This window comes from Caretta caretta, chromosome 11 (assembly GCF_965140235.1).
Source record: "Caretta caretta isolate rCarCar2 chromosome 11, rCarCar1.hap1, whole genome shotgun sequence".
Lineage (NCBI taxonomy): Eukaryota > Metazoa > Chordata > Testudines > Cheloniidae > Caretta > Caretta caretta.
The window spans coordinates 46,168,314-46,191,650 of NC_134216.1; the positions used below are offsets into that span (position 1 = coordinate 46,168,314).

General features: G+C 42.7%; 1 protein-coding gene across 3 annotated transcripts in view; it reads right to left on the minus strand.

Moving 5' to 3' along the window:
* ZNF385B (zinc finger protein 385B) overlaps positions 1 to 23,337 on the minus strand; it is a 311,286-nt gene that overhangs the window by 230,411 nt on the left and 57,538 nt on the right. Inside the window, exon 1 of one of the 3 annotated variants that reach the window (XM_048868909.2) lies at positions 21,272 to 21,522. The exons of the other annotated variants lie outside the window; for them this stretch is intronic. Coding sequence (XP_048724866.2) covers positions 21,272 to 21,296 — 25 coding nt within the window. The 5' untranslated portion in view covers positions 21,297 to 21,522. Of the gene's footprint in view, positions 1 to 21,271; positions 21,523 to 23,337 lie in introns of those variants that run through there. 3 annotated transcript variants of the gene reach the window in all.

The following is a 23,337-nucleotide window of genomic DNA, read 5'->3' on the forward strand; positions in this document are numbered from 1 at the left end:
AGGGGACCTGCTGGCCTCCGGGAAGGTAGCAGGGGACCTGCTGGCCTCCGGGAAGGTAGCAGGGGACCTGCTGGCCTCCGGGAAGGTAGCAGGGGACCTGCTGGCCTCCGGGAAGGTAGCAGGGGACCTGCTGGCCTCCGGGAAGGTAGCAGGGGACCTGCTGGCCTCCGGGAAGGTAGCAGGGGACCTGCTGGCCTCCGGGAAGGTAGCAGGGGACCTGCTGGCCTCCGGGAAGGTAGCAGGGGACCTGCTGGCCTCCGGGAAGGTAGCAGGGGACCTGCTGGCCTCCGGGAAGGTAGCAGGGGACCTGCTGGCCTCCGGGAAGGTAGCAGGAGACCTGCTGGCCTCCGGGAAGGTAGCAGGAGACCTGCTGGCCTCCGGGAAGGTAGCAGGAGACCTGCTGGCCTCCGGGAAGGTAGCAGGAGACCTGCTGGCCTCCGGGAAGGTAGCAGGAGACCTGCTGGCCTCCGGGAAGGTAGCAGGAGACCTGCTGGCCTCCGGGAAGGTAGCAGGAGACCTGCTGGCCTCCGGGAAGGTAGCAGGAGACCTGCTGGCCTCCGGGAAGGTAGCAGGAGACCTGCTGGCCTCCGGGAAGGTAGCAGGAGACCTGCTGGCCTCCGGGAAGGTAGCAGGAGACCTGCTGGCCTCCGGGAAGGTAGCAGGAGACCTGCTGGCCTCCGGGAAGGTAGCAGGAGACCTGCTGGCCTCCGGGAAGGTAGCAGGAGACCTGCTGGCCTCCGGGAAGGTAGCAGGAGACCTGCTGGCCTCCGGGAAGGTAGCAGGGGAAAAACGCATAGATTAAGCTATGATTTCAGAATCTAGGCTGTGTCACTTGCTAAGTAATACCAGCAGTGACAAAGAGATTGAAATATCCATGTTAAGATGTTTAAAAGAAAACAGGGTAAGCCAGTACCAGAGGGAGGAATGGAGTCAGAAGGAACTCCAACCTCACCTTTTGTTAAAGAAATTACACCTTTTAAACAAATCCTTCAAAAATTTGGGCACAGTCCTTGGACTAAACAAGCCCTAGCTGATGTCTGCACTATTTCGGACCTAGAGGATAGATTGGCTCAGTATATCCTCATATACAAACCTTCTAGTGCTGCCAAAAGAGATGCAGCAGCAATTTGGTTGTTGTGGGAGGCATGTAAGGATTCTTCCCTCCGCTTGTCCTCATGTAAAGAGGAAAAGGCACAAACGGAAAAGGGAGCAGACAATTGGAAGGTGCTGGCTACAAATACCCAAAGCCAGCTGAAAATAGTGAAAGAGGCACTCCAGGAATACAAAAAGAGTGAAAAAGTTAACTCTGCAGAGGCTGGAGGGAGGCAGGTAAAGGGGGAGAAGGTCCTATGTACGGCACCCCCAGGCATAATTACAAAGAGAAAAGAGAGTAAAAAAAAAAGTTAACTCTGCAGAGGCTGGAGGGAATTAAGCAGTTAAACTTTGTATTTCACCCAAACAACTTTTAACCGAAAATGTTAAAAAGGAAAAGTGTTAGAGAAAGAGCATTCTTGGTTTCTTTGCAGCCATTCTGAAAGAAAAATGGGCCCTTTTCCAAAGGAATGTCTGTAAATTAGCCAGGCAAAAATAAACTGATTAAAATCATTTGACTGGACAATTTAGTCAAATTTGATAAAAGAACATAAGAGGGTTCTATTGGAACTTAACTGCCTCAAATGTATAAAGGGAATGTAAGATGTAAAAAACAGAGCAGTGTGGAAGCGATGTTAAGGAAAAGAAAATGTGTATGTATCTGTCTCTGTGTGTGTAAATATGTAAAGTTCTAAGGACCAGTTAGTTTTGTTTTTGTTTTAAATAATGCCACTAAAAATCCATTTGACTCTTTAATTCAAAGTTGTAAAACTGACAGACCTTTTTGCTAGACACAGGGTAATTAGTGTTGTTTGGCTTTGCGATTTGGCATTTAACCCTTAGAGGTAACTCAATGCTTTACAAAATTTAAAATGTTTTTAAGCTGTGGCTGCAGCAGGGTAGTCAAAATCAGGAGAATATAAAAAAAAAATTTTGGATTCTTTTTGTTTGTTTGTTTTTTGTTTGTTTGTTTTTGTAACAAAATAGCAGATGAGAGTTGTAGTAAAAAAAAAATTAAAAAAAGACAGTGCCTCTCTGAAGCAACAGCAGGGGTGAGGTGCACAAAACAAAAAGAAGCAATGTTAGAAACACTGAGTCTTAAAATGGCTCTGAGTAATCAGACTGTCACTTTGATAAAGTACATGAAAACTCTGTAAGCAAAAAAAGAAATAGTGACACCTTATGTAAAAATGGATCTGGATAATCTTATAGAAGTTAAACTATGGAAGGAATGTGCATTTGCCCCAGAACATGTGCAGGGTATATTGTAGAAGGGGCAAAAGAAATGCAAACATACCATGCTACTTCATTAAAATGTTATTAGGGCTCCAAAGGGAGCCACAATAGGTTGGGTTTTCTTTTTCAGATAGCTGTGTGATTTGGAAGCAGAAGTTAAAAGTAATCAAAACTCTGGTGAAAGCTGATTGTGTCCCTTTTAAGATAGACTCTCTGAGCTGCTGATGGCTTTAAATCCAAAAGCAGGAAGTTTCTGTGAAAATGCAAATTACCTAAATGATAAAGGAAGGAAAGAACTAGCAGCACAAAGGAGCTGCAGATAAAGGACATACCTGGTCAGCAAACAAATTGTCTAAATAAAAGGCATGGGATAACAAGATAATTTTAATAAATTTAATGATAATAAGTATCCCTGTAACAACGTATAGTGTGTATGATTTTTGGAAAAATCCTTTAAGGTCGTATGGTAACGATGCTTCTCAGTTATTACCTGTAAATAAAACAAAGCTTAACACAGCAGGAAAAACATTATAAACTTGGTCTGCTGTATAAGAAGGAAAACTCAGGGATTTAATGACTAAACAGTGGGATAATTTCCCCATAACCCTTAAAAGATAAAAGCCATTGAAACCTGGCCCGCCTATAGAACAAAAACAGGAAAATGTGGGGGCAATTCCTCTGTTTTGCCTGCAATCAGCAAGGGTATTTGTAAAAGAAATATTTTAAGCAATAATCTGTCACCCCAAAAGGGGTAGAAACATGTTCTTTTTGTTTTTCAGAAAATCAGGAAAAGCTGATGACAGCTGAAAAGCAACCCAATACCATGAATCTACTGTCACAATAGAAATTGTGTTCTGTGTTCTATGTTTTGTCTTGTGTTTTGTCTTGTTGCTAGCACTGTTGTGTGTTTAAAAAAAAAATACTGAAGACCTGCAGGAACTTAAAAATAAATTAAGCTCTCTGTCCCAGCTACAGGACAGCCTGATACAAAAACAAGTACATGCCAATGTAGACTTGGTCCAAATTGGTCTGGGTAACCTAAAAGGCCGATGGAATCTTTAGTAATGGCTTAATACTACCACATGGCTTATCCATAAGAAAAAAAAAATATTAGAAATAGGAAACTACACAGCCATAGCTATGGGATGCACTGAAATGCAGATACTTGCACTAGCTACTTTGGAACACAAAATGTTCTGGGTCATATTGGGAAATATTAAGGGTTTGATGCATTTGTTAAAAAAAGAAAGAGATCATTGTTTGACACTTATCAATATGAATGGATGCAATATGTTTCTAGTACTGTAAACCAGACTTGTTAATGGGAGAAATTGTTGTCCAAATTGCACACCAACAGTCCCTGGAGGCAAAGATATTGAATGTTAACCCACTCCCCATATTACACATGGGATCCTTCTGGCTACCCTGGACCTTGAGCCAGTGGGCTGGGGAGGGAGGGAAGCTATTGGACACTAGAGGTTGTACCGAATGGACTCCTCAAAAGTGGGTGTGCCTTACCTTGCCTGTTGCCCCAGAACCTTGTAATAAAGATACATCACTAGGATCATGTATGTGGCATGAATTGGAATCACAAACTCAAATTGCCTCACAGTACTTTCTCTTGAATAGGCTACATAGAAAGTGACACTGACGATTATAAATCTTAGTGTCAAAAGGGGGATTATGTTGGATCATATTAAAGAAGTTCTGTATTAAAATCACAAATGAGTTTGATTCCCCATAGTTCAAATTCCAGGGTATTACTAATTAAGAGGTCTCTTGGTTTTTGGTACTGTTTCTCTCCCTCTATGTGTGAAACTTGCAAGCTGCTAACTGTGTTAGTACATTCTAAGACAGAGTCTGTTCTCAAAGCAATTCACAGAGAGAGAGACTCAAAACAATACTCTAACAACAGAAACAGCACCCAGAGACTCCCCGCCCTTTTGTTGTATTAACAATTATCATTAAAATAGAGATAGAGGATGTATGTGGATGGATGCTTGGTGTGGATAATAACTGAATGATCAGGGAGGTGCCAGCCTAAGAATCCAGTGTCCATCGGCTGAAGAAGGCGTCAAGTGGAAATAACCAGAGGACCCCCCCCCCCCCCGGAGGGCAGACTGGAATCCACCCAACAGCCTCAAGAATGGGAGAACCAAAGAATAAGATAACATCTTGGAGCCGTCAGGAATGTGCTATCTGCTGATTGATTCAGCAACAGCATGATGAAGCAATTCCCATAGACTGGCATAGGAAGAAATTCCTATAAAAATGGACTCTAGAAAGTGAGAACTTTGGGGTCTGATTCTGCAAACCAACTTCCAGGAGCATCAGATGAGCATCTGACAAGGCCCTGCTCCCTCCTCATGTCCAGGCCACCTGGCCAGTGGCTTGGCATGAGCAACTCTAAGGCTGGTAACTATGATGATAACCTTGCAGAACCTGTGTGTGTGTGTGTGTGTGTGTGTGTGTGTGTGTGTGTGTGTGTGTGTGTGTGTGTGTGTGTGTGTGTGTGTGTGAATAAATATGAGATTGAATGGAATGTTATAACTATAACTAACTGCTTACTATGATTCTTTCTGTATTCACAATAAATGTGGTATTTTGCCTTTCCCCCTTTAATAAGATCCTGCTGGTTTTTATTTTATTGGTATAACACCGCAAGTCAAGTATCTTTTAAAACCCAGCAAACCAGAATAATTTTTATTTATTTATTTACACAGGGGCGAAAACCGAAACCAGCTAAGAACACTAAACTGTCTAACTAAGACTGACCTGAAAAAATGAAAGTTTTTCAGCAGGACTGCTGAGCTCTGTCTCAGGCCGGGGACAGTTGAGAAGGAACACAGGGCTCCAGGTCGCGCGCGCAACACTTCAAGTGCCAACCACACACAAGGCAGGCACCGCGTGCAATCTGTACGGGCACTGCTGCAAACTCTCTGAGCGAAGGCACAGGGACGCACCATCACCTGGAGTGGAGCATCCACAGGGACATCTCTTGAAGAAGAATTCCAGAGTACTTAATATGCAATGTACAGTAAGGAATCACTTCCCTGTGGACCATCACCATTTATTGCTGTTCAATTACTAATTGAAGCATCACCTGTTTGAAACACCCTGTAGTAAAATCATGTATGGATTCTGGACTACAACTTTTTGAGCATTCAAAAAAAAATGCAGAGCATTAGAGCATCCAAAAAAACAGTGTTTTGTCACCTACATTTTAGGTATAGTCCCCTTCACATGTGTTTTTGGGCACCATGTTCTTCAAACTTTCAGTCTTCTGAAATCTTTTGGAAACAGTCAATGCTGTTCATTAACAGCTAGAGGGATTGCTGTTGAGTAAGGCATGTAAGGCATGCATGTCCCCACAGGGGCTGAATTTGTTGCCTTCACTGGATTCAGTCCCTGCTGGTTCTGGGAATGAAGAGCACTACCACATCACACCAACCCATACGAGATGGATTAGATTAAACTCCTGGACAAATTCACAGTTAATCAGCAACCAGCAAGCCATAATGAATTCAGGTAACCCTTATTCAATCTGTATGTTGGAATACAAAGTGAAATGAGATTTTGATCTTAATAAGTGAAAAGAATATGTTCAATTAACATTCAGGCTCTGCACTAATTCTACAGAACCAAGGCAGAGTTAAAGCTGCAGTTTCATTCTCATCTCACTGTGAATTGGAATTGCAGACCCAAATGTAAGTTCAACCATTGGCACCGGGTGTACCCTATCGGCCTGTACACAGGACTAGCAGGCAGGAACTCCTGAGTTCCAGTCCTGGCTCTGATACTGACACCTTCCCTCACCCTTATGAAAAAAAATCTTGTAAAATTTAATAGCAAGTGATAAATGTTATATGGGATTTTTTTAAAAAAACATCCCACTATATTTTACTCCTAAAGGTGGTGCTTAAATCGAGAGTCCCGCTAATCCTGAATGTGCTTGCTTATACTGATGTAAGTCAGGCCTTCAAGTAATTTTGACATAGTACTTTCACTGTCATCTTAATTTTCTATCTGAAAGTCACCATCTTCCAGAGTTCTTATATGAGATTATAATGGCAACAGAGTATAAGGCAAATGAAAATATAGTCTGATTTCCTCAAATTGTGCATGGACTTTAAGTCTGGCTAACTTTAACAGGAGCATTTCTGAATACAGGCAGCAGGAATGGACCCCAAAAGATGGAAAATGAGATGTGTTCTGTCTAAAGCAGAAAATAAATGGGTCATTCCAGCACGTGCTCAGGTTTTAACCACAAACAAGAGCATCTTTCTATAAACATGGCCCTTTTTTTGCTGGAGAAGACACTCAGGGGAATAAAGTGCAACAGACTGAATCATTGTCCAATAAAGCAGTATGAGCGCAGAAAGATAGAGCTGTCGCCATTATGTCGGACATATTAAGTGTGGTAAAATCCATAAACTCAACTTCAAGTTAAGTCCATGACTTTTATGGTGAAGCTGGCCTTCAATCAATTTACAATCTTGCAAATGTATTTCTTGTATATACAAGATCACTAGACAGAGAAACTTGAATTAAGCTACTCAAGGGACTGAGAAAAGCTTCTCTTAAGGAACATGGCCTTTCAATAAAGGTGGCTGAAAGTTTTTCTTATAAGAGTAGGGAATCATAATAAAGCTAAGTCATATTTGACACCAAAAACTGTACTGCTTATAAAGCACTTAAAGATTTTGAATTATAATAAAATATTTATAATACAAATACTCAGTATAAAACGGACATTTAAAGTATAAAAGGTCACGTGCAGCTAAAACGTTGATCTGTGTGCCAGATAACTCAGACATATGAGAAATAAAAATCTGAGTTTTATTATACTAAGTCACCATCTAGTATTTCACTATAAAAACAAAGTAACCGACAGAAGTAGGCGGGGTCCTGGAAGAATTTTTTAAAGTGGGGGTGCTGAGAGCCATTGAACCAAACCGTAAACCTTGTATTTAATGGAAACCACTTCAAGCCAGGGACTGCCGTAGCACCCCCAGCAACCCTAGTTCCAGCAAAGTTCAGAGTCTCCTGTGCATGAGCTGTGTCCAGGATCCTGCTCACAGTTACACATGGGCTTAACTTTATTGCATGAGTACTCAAGTCCAAAGTGGCTCAGCCATTTTCCCGAAGAAGGTGTGTTTTATCTGAGACTAGTTCTGCGAAGTCACTCGTTAACTTTGACTACAGCTACACTGAGTATTTTAGGGAAATCTCCCATTAACACTGGATGACCATGCAAGGGTGATTTACAATCTTGTCTTACCCTGTTCCAAGGTGATTAATTTAACATTTTTGGAGATATCTTTGCTGCTGTTGTCTATGATAGGCGGTCACTTAGAAAAGGTGTGGTGTTTATACACAGGTTTTACTGACCTTGTAACTCAAATGAAATCGATGTTTTCAGATTAAATGCACGCTTATGGAAAGAAAATTCTATGGCTGCTGCTAATGGTTATAATGCTTATTCTAGGAATAAATGTCTCCCGATTTCAAATATAGGATATTAGATTTCAAATTCAAAATACCTGCTAAAAGCATTAGTAAAACATATTATATGAATTGAAAGTGCACAATGTTACATAACTTGACATGCTTTTGAAAGCGAGTTAAAAATAAAACATTGCTGATACTTAAGGCTACGAGTTTGTCACAGAGGTCACGGAAGTCATGACTTCTGCAGCAGCTGGTTCACCTGGCTGACACCGTCTGGCCAATGGGAGCTGTGGGGGCGGTGCCCTGGGCAGAGGCAGCGCACAGAGGTGCCTGGCCATGCCTCCAACTAGCAGCTGAGCGAGGGGGACATTGCTGCTTCTAGGGAACCCCACATATAAGTGCCGCCCAGAGCATGCCCCACCCCATCCCATGCCCCAATCATCTGCCCCCTCCTATACCCAAACTCTGCTTTTGGGGCAGGGAGAGAGGCGCAGAGGTTGCCCTCCTCCCTCAGCACCACAGGGAGTACCAGGCCACGTGCCAACCCCTCCTCTTCCCTGCACCAACAGGGGTCCCATGCTGCATGCTGCCACCACCATGGGGCCTCCGGGCAGCCCCTCCCCCCAAATTTTAGTCACAGGTATTTTTAGTAAAAGTCATGGACAGGTCATGGGCCATTAAATTTTTGTTTACTGTCCATGACTTGTCTGTGACTTTTACTCAAAATACTCATGACTAGAAACGTAGCATTAGATACTATATGGTAAGTAAAAAAATTATATCTATTGATATCTACTGAAACTATATGGTAAGTAAAAAAATATCACTACATTCAACAAGGTCACAAAAATTCAGCTCCCCCTCTCCCCCCAAACATTAGCTTGTACTACTGTTTGCCATTAAACTGATTCAGAATTGCTTCAGCCCATTAGAATACAGGATATTTACAGTCACTGATATGGTAGATTTTGGTAAGAGCAGGTCAAACTATTTGTTTCAAGCAACATTTAAGAATCTGATGCCTTTTTTTTGTGCTCAGCAAGCGATTTGCATAAGGATCCCAGTTGTCTTTGAGTTAATCTTAAATATTCGCTGGATAGTTTGGATTATTTATTTTCATACTAATTCTTTTCAGATTATATTTTGCTCACTTCATATATCTATCATTAACTTGTGGTGTGTGGCCTATCCCATAAGTAGCACAGTGTTGTTTCTGTTCCCTGATTGAATTAAAACATACTATTCATTATTTTAATGTTTTTAATACATAAACACACTTCTACTATAAAACACTGGGATGATCATTTCTGCTAAAAATTGATGGGACTTCTTCGATTTATGAACATTTTTACAAATAGATGGTAGTCATCCAAAAATTCATGAAGCAATAATATGCATTCTCAAAGCATAACAAACCAAACTAGGTACTTCTATTCATGAAGATGTTAGTGACTAAGGGTTTTTAGTTTTACTACTTACTAGCTCTAAAAATTATAATAGTATCCACTGCTAGCTACACAGTAACCATGCCAAAATATGGACTTTTTATACAACTAAGGGCAATGTCAACTGGATTGTTTTTAAAAAGCTAATAAAACAAAATACCCTTTAATGACAGCCTCTTAATAATATGTCATTTATTTTTTTAATTCCTTAAAGATAAATGTTTTCCTGATCCCTAACTGATGTTTATAAGGGGCTTTTCTGTAGGGAAGAAACCAACTACATTATAGAGTAACAAAAGTGAAAATGAGTAGACCAAGTGTTGTCGCATGAACTAAGTAAATAAACTGAAAAAAATGGAGACAATATTTCCTACTAACTTGTCCAGTCAGTAATCCTTAAAGTTACCATAACCATAGTAGTTAGTTTTTAGTTCTCCCTCTCTCTCTAATAAAAGCAACTTACAGATGCTTCTCTAATAGCTGTGCCTTCAGCTAACCTTCGTTCCGAAGGTAAAATTTCACCCTCATAGGGTGAAGTTTTCAAAAGGGCCTTAGTGGTTCAAAAGCAACTTAGGCATTTAGGAGACAAATCTCATTAAAGTCAATGGGACTCAGGCTCCTAGGTGACCGAAAATTTTAACCAAAGTAATTACCTCAAAACACCCTTGCTCATTAATAGAGCCTCATTATCAGGCTATGACACCACCACTAGCAAAGAAGCTGACCACTGTACACTGACTTATTTCTAACAATAAATTTTAACTCTTTCCACCAAGCCTGCTTTTCCTTGAAGTGATTTCTTTCACTTTACCCACATGTGCCATATTAATGCCTGGAAGCCTACCTCACTTCTATTTTCTCCATGCTCTACTACTTTATTTAATTGTGCTTCACTGATAAAGTCTTTACTTTTGCTTACATTTAAATGGTCATTCCTAAATTATGGATTTATACCTTTACACAATGAATCAAAACATATTTTACCGTCTTGTCAGTGCAATCTTATCAGGTTAACTCTGAATTTAGAATGCGCACACACACTATTCATGCACATTGGTAAAAATCCATAACCAAGTTTTGAGCTAGTGTGTCTTGAAAGTAATTTAAAAATATCCTAGTAAACCTGTTTCCTAGCATCAAGGACTCCAAACAAACAACAACAAAAAAACCAAACAAAAAAAGAGGTGGTTTTTTGGGGGGCAGGGGGAGCTGTAGGTAGCTGGAAGCCATGGTCTTAGTTCTAAAGGATACATTACTTATTTTAGGAAATTATTATTAGACACTACTAAAAAAAATTTGGAGCGGCAGGCACCACTGGGCCTGTATTACAGCACAATTTACAGACAGTTCCAAAAGTAAAAACATTGGGGTGGTGGAATTCTCTCAATAAAAACTTTCCGGCACAAGACTGAAAACACAGGGCCCCATCTCAGTTCCACCAATGTAACTCAAAGAACTTACTCTGGATTTTCAGTGTAATTGAGTCCAGAATCAGGCATTTTATTTATTAGCATTTCACAATTGCACAACTTATAGTATTCCTGAAAGGAAACAGGGAAATAATTTTTGTATTACAATAGCAAATACAGGCTCCAGTCAAGGATCAGAGTCCCACTGTGGTAGGATTGTCCAAACAAGTGACAAATAAGACCATCTCTGCGCTGAAGAGCTTACCATCTAAGTCATAAATAAAGTTCAGATAGGGATTTCACTTGAAGTTTTACCTAACAGACATTGTAAAAGGTGCCTCTATTCAACTTGTAAAAATATAAACATTTTTCAACCCCCTCATTTTTGTACATGTAAAAAAAAAAAAACTACCCGTTACTAACCTTTCATAACTGTTGTTCTAAGAGATGTGTTGCTCATGTTCATTCCATGCTAGGTGTGTGCGTGCCAGATGCACAATTGCTTGAAATTTTTCCCTCAGTGGTATCCGTTGGGCCAACTCTAGCACCCTCTGGAGTCACGCACATGAGCCAGTATAAAGGGCGCCGCCAGCTCCATGCCCTCAGTTCCTTCTTGCCAGTAATTCTGACAAAGGTAGGAGGGCGGGTCATGGAATGGACATGAGCAACGCATCTCGAAGAACAATTACAAAAGGTTAGTAACTGTTTTTTCCCCTCCGAGTGCTTGCTAGGTGACTCACAAGCAGTACCCCCTGAGGAAGGCTCAGAGTTCATGAACATCCTGACTGCAATACTGCTCTCCAAAAACTGACATCACGGGCCTGTTGCGTGATGGTGTAGTGGGAAGCAAAGGTATGAACTGACGACCAGGTTGCAGCTCTGCAGATGTCCTGGGTTGGTACCTGTGTGAGGAATGCTGCTGATGAAGCCTGGGCTCTTGTGGAATGAGAGTTCATGATGGTCGGAGGCAGAACCTTCACCTGCTCATAGCAAGCTTGTGTACAGGCAATTATCCAGGACGAGATTCATTGGGATGACACAGGTAGCCCTCTCATCCTTTCTGCTACTGCTACAAAGAGTTGTGTGGTCTTGCAGAAGGGCTTAGTTCTCTCAATATAAGAGACAAGGGCCCATCTAATATCCAATATCTGAAGCCAACGTTCCTCAGCGGTCTCATGAACTTTTGGAAAGAAGACTGGCAGAAAAATATCCTGGTTGTTGTGGAACTGCTACACCACCTTCACTAGGAAGACCGGATGAGGGTGCAACTGGACCTTGTCCTTGACGAACAACACTGTATAAGGGGGTTTGACATCAGGGCTTTGATCTCGGAGACCATTCTGGCTGAGGTGATTGCCACTAGGAAGGAGACCTTCCAGGAGAGAAGCTGTAGGGAGCATGATGCCAATAGTTCAAAGGGAGGCCCTGTGAGCCTCAACAGGACCAGATTCAGGTCCTATGGGGGGGGATTGGTTTCCGAACCTGAGGGTAGAGTCTTTCCAGCTCCTTGAGAAACCTGATTGTCATCTTGTGAAGACTGATCTGCCATTCACTGGAGGACGGAAGGCTGAAATGACTGCCAAGTGAACCTTAATAGATGAGAGAGACAGATCTTGATGCTTTCAGTAGAGCAGATAATCCAAGATAGACTGCAGCAAAGATCGGGATGGAGAGAGATTCCGTTAGGAGGCTGAACAAGTGAAACATTTCCACTTGGCTGGGTAGGTAGCCCTGGTGGAAGGCTTTCTACTACCTAGCCAGACCTGTCAAACCTAATCCAAGGAGGCCTGCTCTTCAGGATTCAGCCATGCAGCAACCACGCAGTCAGGTGCAGGAAGGCAAGATTCAGGTGAAGCAACCAGCCATGGCCTTGTGAAATCAAGTCCAGGCAGATTGGGAGCGCGAGTGGAGCTGCCATTGAGAGGTCCAGAAGCATACCGAACCAATGCTGGCATGGCCCCGCCAGTACTATCAGAGTAACTTTTGCCTTGTCCCATTTGATTTTTAGGAGGACTTTGTGAACCAAGGGGATAGGTGGGAAGGCGTACATTAGGTGGTCTACCCATGAGAGCACTAGGGCATCGGAGAGGGAGCCTGTGCTGTGCCAGAGCAGTGAACAGAATTGATGGCATTTCCTGTTCTGTCTGAAGGCAACCAGGTCCACCTGAGGAGGCCCTCACCTCTGAAAGATGACACTGACAACCTCTGGGTGAAGGGACCACTCACGGTGAGAAGAAAAGGATCTGCTGAGGCAATCTGCCAGTGCATATCGGGCTCCCGAGAAATGTGATGCCTTGAGATGAATGGCATGATTCACAGAGAAGACCCACAGCCGGAGGGCCTCCTGGCACAGAGCTGAAGATCAAGCCCCTCCCTACTTGACGTAAAACATTGATGCAGTGTTGTCTGTCAGGACCTGCACCACTTTGCCCAAAATCTGCGGAGGAACACTTGCCAAGCCAAGTATACCGCCTTGAGTTCCCTGCCATTTAAATGCAGGGAGAGTTCTTCCTGGGACCAGAGGGCCTTAGACTGATGAGGTGGGCTTCCCATCCCAGGTTTGACACGTCCGAGACTAGGGTTATCGATGGTACCCCCTCCATTATGGATTCTGCATCTCTCCTATAATGTCAGCGAAACTAGAACTGGAGGAGGGATTGAGAGTATTGAGTCAGGTGGTGTCTGCTTGGGGATTAGACTGACATCAGTCACATCTGTAGGGGGTCTGAAGCATAGCCTCGCAAATTGCACCATGCAGGTACATGCCGCCAGGGGACCTAATAGTTTGAGGCAGACCCAAGCAGTTATTGGATTGACCATAACCTTGGAAATCATGTCTGACATAGCTCAGAATTGGGCTTCAGGTAGGGAGGCTTTAGCATGGGTCAAATCGAGCACTGCCCCGATGAACTCTGTTCTCTGAATTGGGACCAGGGTTCACTTCTGCTCATTTATCAACAGACCCAGCGCATGGAAGGCAGCTTGTATTATACTGATGCTACGCTGCATCTGAGTCTGCGACTGACCTTTGGTCAGCCAGTCGTCAAGGTACAGGTAGACTTGCACATCTCGATGCTGGAGGAAGACTACTACCACTATACAATTCGTGAACACCCGTGGGGCTGCCAATTGGCCAAATGGAAGAGTGGTGAATTGGTAGTGGCACTGACCAACTACAAACTTGAGAAATTTTCTGCAACTCCAAAAAATAGAGATTGGGAAATAAGTGTCCTTTACAATGAGGGCGGCATACTAGTCTCCTGGATCCAGGGAGGGAATGATGGAAGCCAGGGAAACTATGTGGAACCTCAGTTTCTTGAGATATATGTTGAGTCGAGGCAGATCTAGGATGCCTTCAAAAGGAATTTCCTGGACAGGCTGCTTAACCTAGTGAAGGATTTCAGAAGATCTGAGCCATGAACAGTGCCTTATGGTGACTGCCGATGCCATAGTCCTGGCTGCCGAGTTGGCCGCAACTAAAGCTGCCTGAAGTGAGTTCCTGGCCACAATCTTGCCCTCACGGATGGCTGTGAATTCTTATCTCTATTCCTGAGGAAGAGAGTCTTTAAATTTGGACGAGTCCCACAGATTAAAATCATACCTCCCCAGCAAAGCCTGGTGGTTGGAGATACGTAATTGGAAACAACCAGCCAAATAAACCTTGCATCCAAACAGGTCTAGTCCAGCTTTGCTTCTTTATTTTAGAGGGATAGCACTCTACTAACCCTGTCTGTCCTGTTCATTTGCCTCCGACAATACCAGGGATCTCAGGGGGAAAGGGTTGCGAGTAAAAGGTATTTGAACCTGCTTGCTGGGACACAGTATTTCTTCTCTAGCCTCTTTGAGATGGGGAACAGGGAAGAAGTGGTCTGTCAGAGTGCCTTAACGGGGCCCAATACTGCTTTGTTTATGGGCAAGACCACTTTGGAGGGAGTAGCTGCAGCCAGGATGTCAATCAGGTTGTGTGCCAGTTCCATAAGCTCCTCCACCTCCAGGCCCAAGTTTACTGAGACCCTTTTCAGGAGGTCCTGGTGGGCCCTGAAGTCGTCTTAAGGGAGCAGAGTACTAGGGCCTGCAACTGCCTCATCCGGGGATGAGGAGGAGAAGGCCTGTGCTGGAAGAGGGGCTCCCTCCTCTTCCTCTGCTTCCATCACGTCCATTGTGACCACTTCCTAGATGTTCGCACTGGGCTTGGTGCCAGAGTCGAAGTCTGGTGCTGGATAGAAAGAGGTGGTAGCCTACCTTTCTGACAGCAAGTATGAGCAATTGGAAGGGAGCCCCAGTACCACGAGAACCAAGGTTTTCAATATTGCCACTGCATCAACCAGTGGCCAGACGCTGGCAGGAGGGTCAGTACCGAAGTCTGGAGGAATGCAGGTCTTGGACGGAGTGAAGGATTCCCCTTCCGACTCCAAAGAGAATTCTTCCCTTGGAGACCATGGCAGTGCAGTACTTATTTCCACCACCAGATAGTGCCAGGAGACCGATGTCAGAATAGTGACCAATGCATCAGTAGTATGGAGGGCTTGCCTCTGGACTGTGCCGCAGTGGTCTGTACTGGGAAGGAGCTTGTCGGACCTTGTTCCCTTCTGTCCCCAGTCACCTTGGCTGGTGAGGGTCCTTGATGGGTCAGTGGCATCAGGAGGGACAGCAGGTTCTTCACCACCAGAAAGACCTCCCGTGTCGAAGGGTCAGCAAACACCTGGCCCCGGGGCTGCTCCTGGGATTTGGTGGTAGTCCTGTACTGGACTCAGTACTCTAGGCAAAGTCTGTGGAGCCATCAGTGGCTCGGGGGGGGGGGGGGGAGGACGAGGACGAGTGGCTTGTCCCTGCTTGTCTCTCTTCGGCACCGGAGAATGCCCTCTCTTAGTGCGCTGTTTCTTAGGTTTCTTCCTTGGCACCAGGGATGGAGAATGGTGCCAGGAAGAACAAGATTCTGTAGGAGTGCTCTGCACAGATACCGAAGTACTCTGCACCGATTCAGAGTGGCTTGGCTCTGAGACAGGTCTGAGGGCTGCCTTCATGAGAATAGCCTGCAGCTGAATGTCCCTATTCTTTCTGGTGCCAGGTTTGAAGTCCCTGCAGATCTGGCACTTCTCTTTGATGTGAGACTCCCCCAGACACTTTAGACAGCTAGTGTGCAGGTCACTAACTGGCATCAGCTTGCCGCAAGAAGAGCATGGCTTGAAGCCCCTAAAGCAAAAAAGTCCCAAAGTTAAGGACAATTATTAACACTGCTATATACGCTAACTTTAAGAGCTACATGCACTAACTGTGATAACTCTACAGAATATGAACAGAGAAAGTCCAACCACTGGGAAAGAAACCTTGCCACAGCAAGCAGGATCATTCCAGCAACCATGACAGGCAGTAAGAAGGAAGTGAGAAGGTGCAGGGCCAGTGGTGTTCTTTATACTGGTGCACGTGCACACAACTTCAAAGGGCACTCGAGCCGGCCCAGTGGATACCAATGAGGGAAAAATTTCCAGCAACTGTGCACACAGCACGCACACACCTAGCATGGAATGGATATGAGCAAGCACTCAAAGAACTTGGACTTACAAATGCAAAGAACAGTACTGTCTGACACCCAGCTTTTCCAACATCTGGCTAAAATCAGCACATAGATAAGCAAGAGCTGGTTGAAGATAAATCCTAGCAAGACCGACGTTATGCCTGTAGGCAGAGGGAGGCACCTTACAGAACTTATAGCTACAGTTTGCTTTCATTTAATTGGGTGTGCATCCCCACAAAAAGTTAAGCCAGTTAGCAGTTTAGGAATTGGATAAATGGACTATAAGGTGGATAGAAAGCTGGCTAGATCATCAGGCTCAATGGGAAGTGATCAATGGCTCGATGTCAAGTGGAGTGTCCCAGGGGTTGGTCCTGGGGCCAGCTTTGTTCAACATCTACATTAATTATCTGGATGATGGGATGTATTGCACCCTCAGCAAGTTTGCAGATGACACTAAGCGGGGAGGAGGGGGGAGGGAAGAGGTAGATATGCTGGAGGGTAGGGATAGGGTCCAGAGTGACCTGGACAAATTGGAGGATTGGGCCAAAAGAAATCTGATGAGGTTCAACAAGGACAAGTGCAGAATCCTGCACTAAGGACGGAAGAATCCCATGCACCGCTATAGACTGGGGACCGACTGGCTAAGCGGCAGTTCTGCAGAAAAGGACCTGGGGATTACAGCGGATGAGAAGCTGGATATGAGTCAACAGGGTGCCCTTGTTGCTAAGAAGGCTAATGGCATATTGGGCTGCATTAGTAGGAGCGTTGCCAGCAGATTGAGGGAAGTGATTATTCCCCTCTGGTCGGCACTGGTGAGGCCACATCTTGAGTATTGTGTCCAGTTTCAGGCCCCCCACTACAAAAGGATGTGGACAAATTGGAAAGAGTCCAGAGGAGGGCAACAAAATGATTAGGGGGCTGGAGCACATGACTTACGAGGAGAAGCTGAGGGAACTGGGATTGTTTAGTCTTCAGAAGAGACTTGATTTGATAGCAGCCTTCAACTACCTGAAGGGGGGTTCCAAAGAGGGTGGAGCAAGGCTGTTCTCAGTGGTGGCAGATAACAGAACAAAAAAGCAGTGGTCTCAAGTTGCAGTGGGGGAGGTCTAGGTTGGATATTAGGAAAAGCTATTTCACTAGGAGGGTGGTGAAGCACTGGAATGGATTACCGAGGGAGGTGGTGGAATCTCCATCCTTAGAGGTTTTTAAGGCCCAGCTTAACAAAGCCCTGTCTGGGATGATTTAGTTGGGTTGGTTCTGCTTTGAACAGGGGGTTGGACTAGATGATCTCCTGAGGTCTCTTCCAACCCTACTCTTCTATGATTCTATGAATTCTTCTGGACCCTCCTGATGCAAAGTTCTCACATGGAAGAATGTTTCTTGTGGATTCTGCTATCATCACTGACTGGAAGACTGAATCCCATCCTTGCTAATGATGACATGACTTTGATAAACACATGCCTTTGTGACTTCTCTTAATTATAGGAATGCAATCTAACTGGACTTGAAACAATCAGCTCTGAGAAAATTGAAACTGGTACACAATCCAACTGCTGAGGACATCAGCCTCACACTGCACTCCCTCAGCTGTCTCCCATTGAATACATTCACTCCTTATTTTCAAGGTGCTGGACCTAGGATACTTCAACTGCCTCATATTCCAGGACCTCAACTGCTCTTGAAAACTGCACTTCTTGAGCACAAAGAACCCTTTTCAGGGGCTAGCCCAAGACTTGGCCTAACCTTCCAGGAGAGACTTCTAACAGCCTAACTCCTTCCAGGTGTTTCTCCAGCCCGCAGAGAGGGTGCAGAATGGGATTCTTTATAAACCCCAGGCCACTTCCCCAAAATCACTTCTCCTTTCTCACTTACAGTGTTTTTGTATCCCACAGCGATTCTTATCAAGAAACCCAGAATGGGGTGTTGCTTATCCAAAAGATTTCTCTCAATCCTCAGAGGTCCTATATATCAATACACTTTTTTCCTAAAGGAAAATGATTAAAAATTTATGAAAATTTTCATAGGAAATGCAAGCCACCATACAAAAATAGCACCCTTCAATACTGTCTCAATGCAGTAAATTTCCCAACAAGGAAACAAACTGCTTCTTGCCCAACACTACCAGTGTTCTGGAAAGTGATTCTCTCACTACTCATCAGTGTGAACTGGCAGAAGGAGAGCTATGCAGTGATCTAAACATTTAAGAGGATGTAAGATCTTTGAAGTTGAAAACAGCTTACTCACAACGTAAAGTTGTGGAACAAAGAACTAGCCTGCCTGTAATTTGGCAAGCATGTATTTTATAACAATAAAAATACTTGATAAGTCCAAAAAGAACAAAGCAAGAAAAATGCACTGTACTTACAAAACAGTATTTTTCTTTAATAGCTTGTGCGACTGGTATATGCAGCACACCTTTTTCTAAATGTAAGCACCAACATTTTTTGCTTGGTATGCTTTGAGCATTTACAGAAAAATGATGGAGCAATGAATTTAAAGGTCTGAAAATGACAGCAACCATATTTTTAAACCTACCTAAAACCTAACTGTGTCAGTTTGTATCTAATCCTCAATTCTTAGGGCCAACCCAGACACAGGTTTGGTGCAGGGAGCTCTGTGGCTGCCAGGTACAGACAGAATCCTTTCCCTAGACTGCAATGGTGTTTTGTGGCTCCTCCCACTGTCTAGTAGTCTTCACAACTTCTGCACCCTTCCATTTTCCATGAGGCAGGGGAGCATACAATTGGTGTACCAACTTACTTTTACATCAACCAGCTTGTACCTCCACCACTTTCTAAGCTCACGCAGGTATAGAAAGAGCTACTCATGTTTTACCTTCGTCACCCACACAGAGGAAATGCAGCAGTTCCACTGCCTATTGGGTCTTCCAAGGGGCAAGAGGCAGGGGCAGGATTTGCCACTTGGAGAGAAACTACAGCACATAAGTATATACTGTATTATAAAAGCTGATCTTATTGCAAGATTTATTCCAAAGCACGGAGGGAGACCATTATTAAATAAGCACAGAACTGAGAGCCTTGCTTTCAAAAGGAATTAACAGCATTAAGTGGCCAAACTAACCTAAGGAAAGCAGCCTAGTACTAAATAAATTCAACATTTGTTAACCTCTTTAGCTTCTTAACCTCTAGCTGACAGCATCTGCAATTATGGAAACAGTGCATAATTTAGCATAGTGAAAATTTCACTTTCAAAGGAAAAGAGCTAAACAGAGCTAAACATTTATAAAAAGCAGTTTCACCAGGTTAAGGGTAAAATGCATTTCAGGATGAGTGTGGGGCAGAATAACTGTTTACAGCCATTTTCCTTTATTCCTATAATTTAACCAACACCAATCATATTAGATTTAAAAACTCCAGTCTGGAGTCTACAGAACTACATAGCAACATAGAACAAAAACATATACACCTTGCACCATCTATTTTACGTTCACACACATGGTGCTCCTGATACATTAAAAAATAGACAAAAGGAATAATATTGCCAACCTCATGAAGGCAACCTATTACAAATTGATTACAAAACTATGCACAAACAAGACAATGTATTAATTTTTGTATTTCATGAACAGGCTATGGCAGGAAAATGTATTTTGATGTGGATTATCTGAAAGATTGTCATAATAAAATAACTTTGAAATAATAAGAAGAATAAATTGGGTCAATGGGGAGAATTCTCTCCTATTTAGGGTCTAATTGGGTTCTCTTTTTTATCTCCAAAGGACACCTTAGCAGAAGCTATCAGCTTTGAGAGAACACTGAAATCCTGGCAGCAAACTATAAATTGACCATTACCATAAAAAGAAGTGCTAAATGAGAAACCATGTGCTCAGTATAAAACTAATTTCATGCTTTCAAAAGCACACAGTTGCTTCTAGCAAGATAGTGGCCCTGGGACTTGCAAAGACAGATTGGCTAATACAAATAGTGAGCTCCTGATGCAGTCTGCTTAGCCAAGCTTTACATGTACTGGCAGTAAATGGAAATTCTCGAATCTTCTGTCAAACAAATACACACTTATCTATAACTTTACAGCTGAAAGCTATAAAACAGCTGCCTTATAAATAAATTTAGCAGGAAGACACATGAGCTGTGTGAGTTCCTCAAAGAAAACCTCTAGTCTACATAAACAGACATTTTAGCAAGCAAAATACCATTTTGAATACAATCATAATAATTTTAAACTCTCTTTTTCTGTATTAAACAAGTTAATACCACCATCTCTGCATAATTAAAGCCAGTTTCAACATAGACTGAGCACATTAGCAGGACTGTAATGCTTAATAAGTAACTTTCAGATTAAGTAAATTTAGTGGTTTTGTTGTAGGTAAAATTTCTGGTCCAAGCTTTTTATATAGCTACACGCTATTTATTGCTCTGTAGGGTCTTTTTATACCTTAAGATTTACTCATATAAACTTCATACAGTAGCTTCAGCACCCTATTTTAAAATAAAACTTGCTGGATTTAATGTCAAATTTAACTAAAGCACGGTTAGACATCAGTGACAGTAATTTTATACCTCCCTCATGAAACAAGTTGTCAGAGCCAATGACTTATTGGAAGTTGTTCTGTACCTGACAGGTCATAACTTTTAACATTAATAATGTCAGGTTTATATAAGAAGTCAACTCCAGCATGCAGTTTATTTCATTTACTTTCTTAGTTTATCTCATGAATACCATTGGTCTCATATTCTTCATATCATGACTCAAAATTGGATTTAATGCATTTAAGAACAGCTTTCTTTGTGACCAGTGGTGTACAAATCATACTATTAATTAGCTTACTTCTATAATGATCAGCAAATCATATAGTATCACTGACGCGTTCTGAAATATTTAAAATGCATAGGAAGTCACCTACTGGTAAGGTATCCTCTGCAAACAGCAAGCAAAGAAAGAAGGAGGCTTACCACATATATTTACTGAGTTACTTTTACATTAAAAAACCCCCCAACAAAAAGGCAAGGTATATCTGATATCATTGCCACTGTAATAACTAGAATACAAATGACATACCCACAGAAATAGTGCCAAACATGTAAGCATCTAGTAGTGAAATCTCAAAGCTATCCAGAAAAGTTTAATAATAAAATCATGCTCACCTCTACTAGGAAGTCCACTCCACATTATGACAATACTATTTAACCAGCTTAAATAGCAACCAAGTTAGATAAACAAAACTTCCAGTATGTGACCAATATGATCTACGGTGCTACAGAGTCTTGGCTCCAGCCCTGATCTGTGTGACAGTACACTGTTATACCAATGCAGCTTCAAACCTTCCCAGATGCTGGCTTATTGCATTGCTCATTGAAAATCCTTTACACGCTGGCAACATTTTAGGGAAGGAGGACAAGCACACTGAGTCATTTGTAAAGAAAGCAAAGCAATTTCAGTTCTATATCTTCATGCGTACTGAAACACAGAGCACTATCAAAGTAGAAGTCTGAGATGGATTTATGCTTAGAAACAGGCAACCTAAGCCTTCATTATCAATGCATGAAATCAGCAACTGTGATCAAATTCAAGCAAACCATAAAAAGGATATGATTATGAAAGGCTCTACAGATTTAGCTTCAAACCACACAGAATGAAGAATCATCTATCTAAATTGTGTAAATGTTAAAAATAGCTCTGCCTTTTCCACAGTGAATAGGAGACAGAGGAGAATCAGCAGCCTGTATTCAGATGAGATTTATTATTGGAAAAGCCTGAAATAAATAAATAAATAAATAAAGTAAATTAAAAAATAAAAGTCATTCCTGGACTCTTTTGCATATTAATAGAAGCACTCAGTTATACAATTATGTAAAGGATACAAAAATAGCATAAGAGAGCAAGAATATCCACAGATATGTCTGTCTCTAATGTAAAGAGTAATGTAAATATTTGCGCAGGGGGGAGATGGGGGAAATGGAGATTGCCCTAGACTAAGATCTTCTGTACAGTAGAACATAGTAAATATTTTCAGAGATAATTCAACAGCTAAGTCCATGCCAGTATATGACAAAACACTTTTCTTTTTCACTTTGATTACTTACCTAAAGGACATTTTCCCATTCGCCTCCCGACTTCCCAAAATGTAAATCTTGCTGTCTTTTCACCTGCTTCATACAGGTTATCTTTCCCCACAAAGAAGAGGGGCATATATACAAGATACAAAATATAGATACACAACAGTGTTGCAATAAGAGTAAATTGAAGATCAGGGAGAGATTAAGTTTGCAAAGCAAAAAGGCATACGAGTTTGTTAAACAATTACACGGTTATCTAAACATACTAGGGTATTAGCAGTTGATGCAAGGGAAAGTATCTCAGACCAAGATACGTAGTGTATGTTAACTAGTATCGCTTTACTTTTTTAGTTAAGTCAGAGGTGTCAGGGAGTGGGTGTTTTTTAAACAGCTAAATGACTATCTATAATCATTATCATCATCTTGCATTTATATAGCACCTTTCATCCCACAGGGCTATAACACTCTACCACAGCGTTTCTCAAACTGGGGTCCCTGGGTTCTGCTAATGAACTCCTCCCCCACCCTCCCAGCACCTCCTGCACACCAGGGAACAGTTGTTCAATGGTGTGCAGGAGGCACTGGGAGGGAGGGGGAAAAAAGAGGCAGGGAAGAGGAGGGGCAGGAGTGGAGCAGGGGTGGGAAGAGGTGGGTCCTTGGGGAAGGGGTGAAGTGGGGGTGGGGCTTGGGGCTGAGCAGCAGTCTTGGGAGGGGTCCATGAAAAATTTTAAGTCAAAATAGGGGTCCTCGAGTCCACTGCTCTACAGACACAGCAATCATATATAAACAGAGGACCCAGGTTTCAGCCTGACTAGAGATCATATTACGCACCACTATTGCAACCATGTCCATGCAGAAACGTGGCCAGGTTTAAACAGAAAACTGCAATGTCACACAATTTAGGACAGGAAGTGAACATCTCTTTATCCAAAGGAGGGCCCAATTATAAAATTTTTCACCAAGACATAACTCCGGCTTGGGAGAATTTACTGAACAATTCATGAACACCCACATTTGCAACATATACACATAGCTGGTGAATAATGTAAAAAGAGCCCCAAGAATGTTTTGTGCAATTTTCAGCTAGTCCCTAATTTTGCATGTACAAATGCGCCAGGCATCTACCAATCTGCGCGCCCAAAACAGCTGCATGT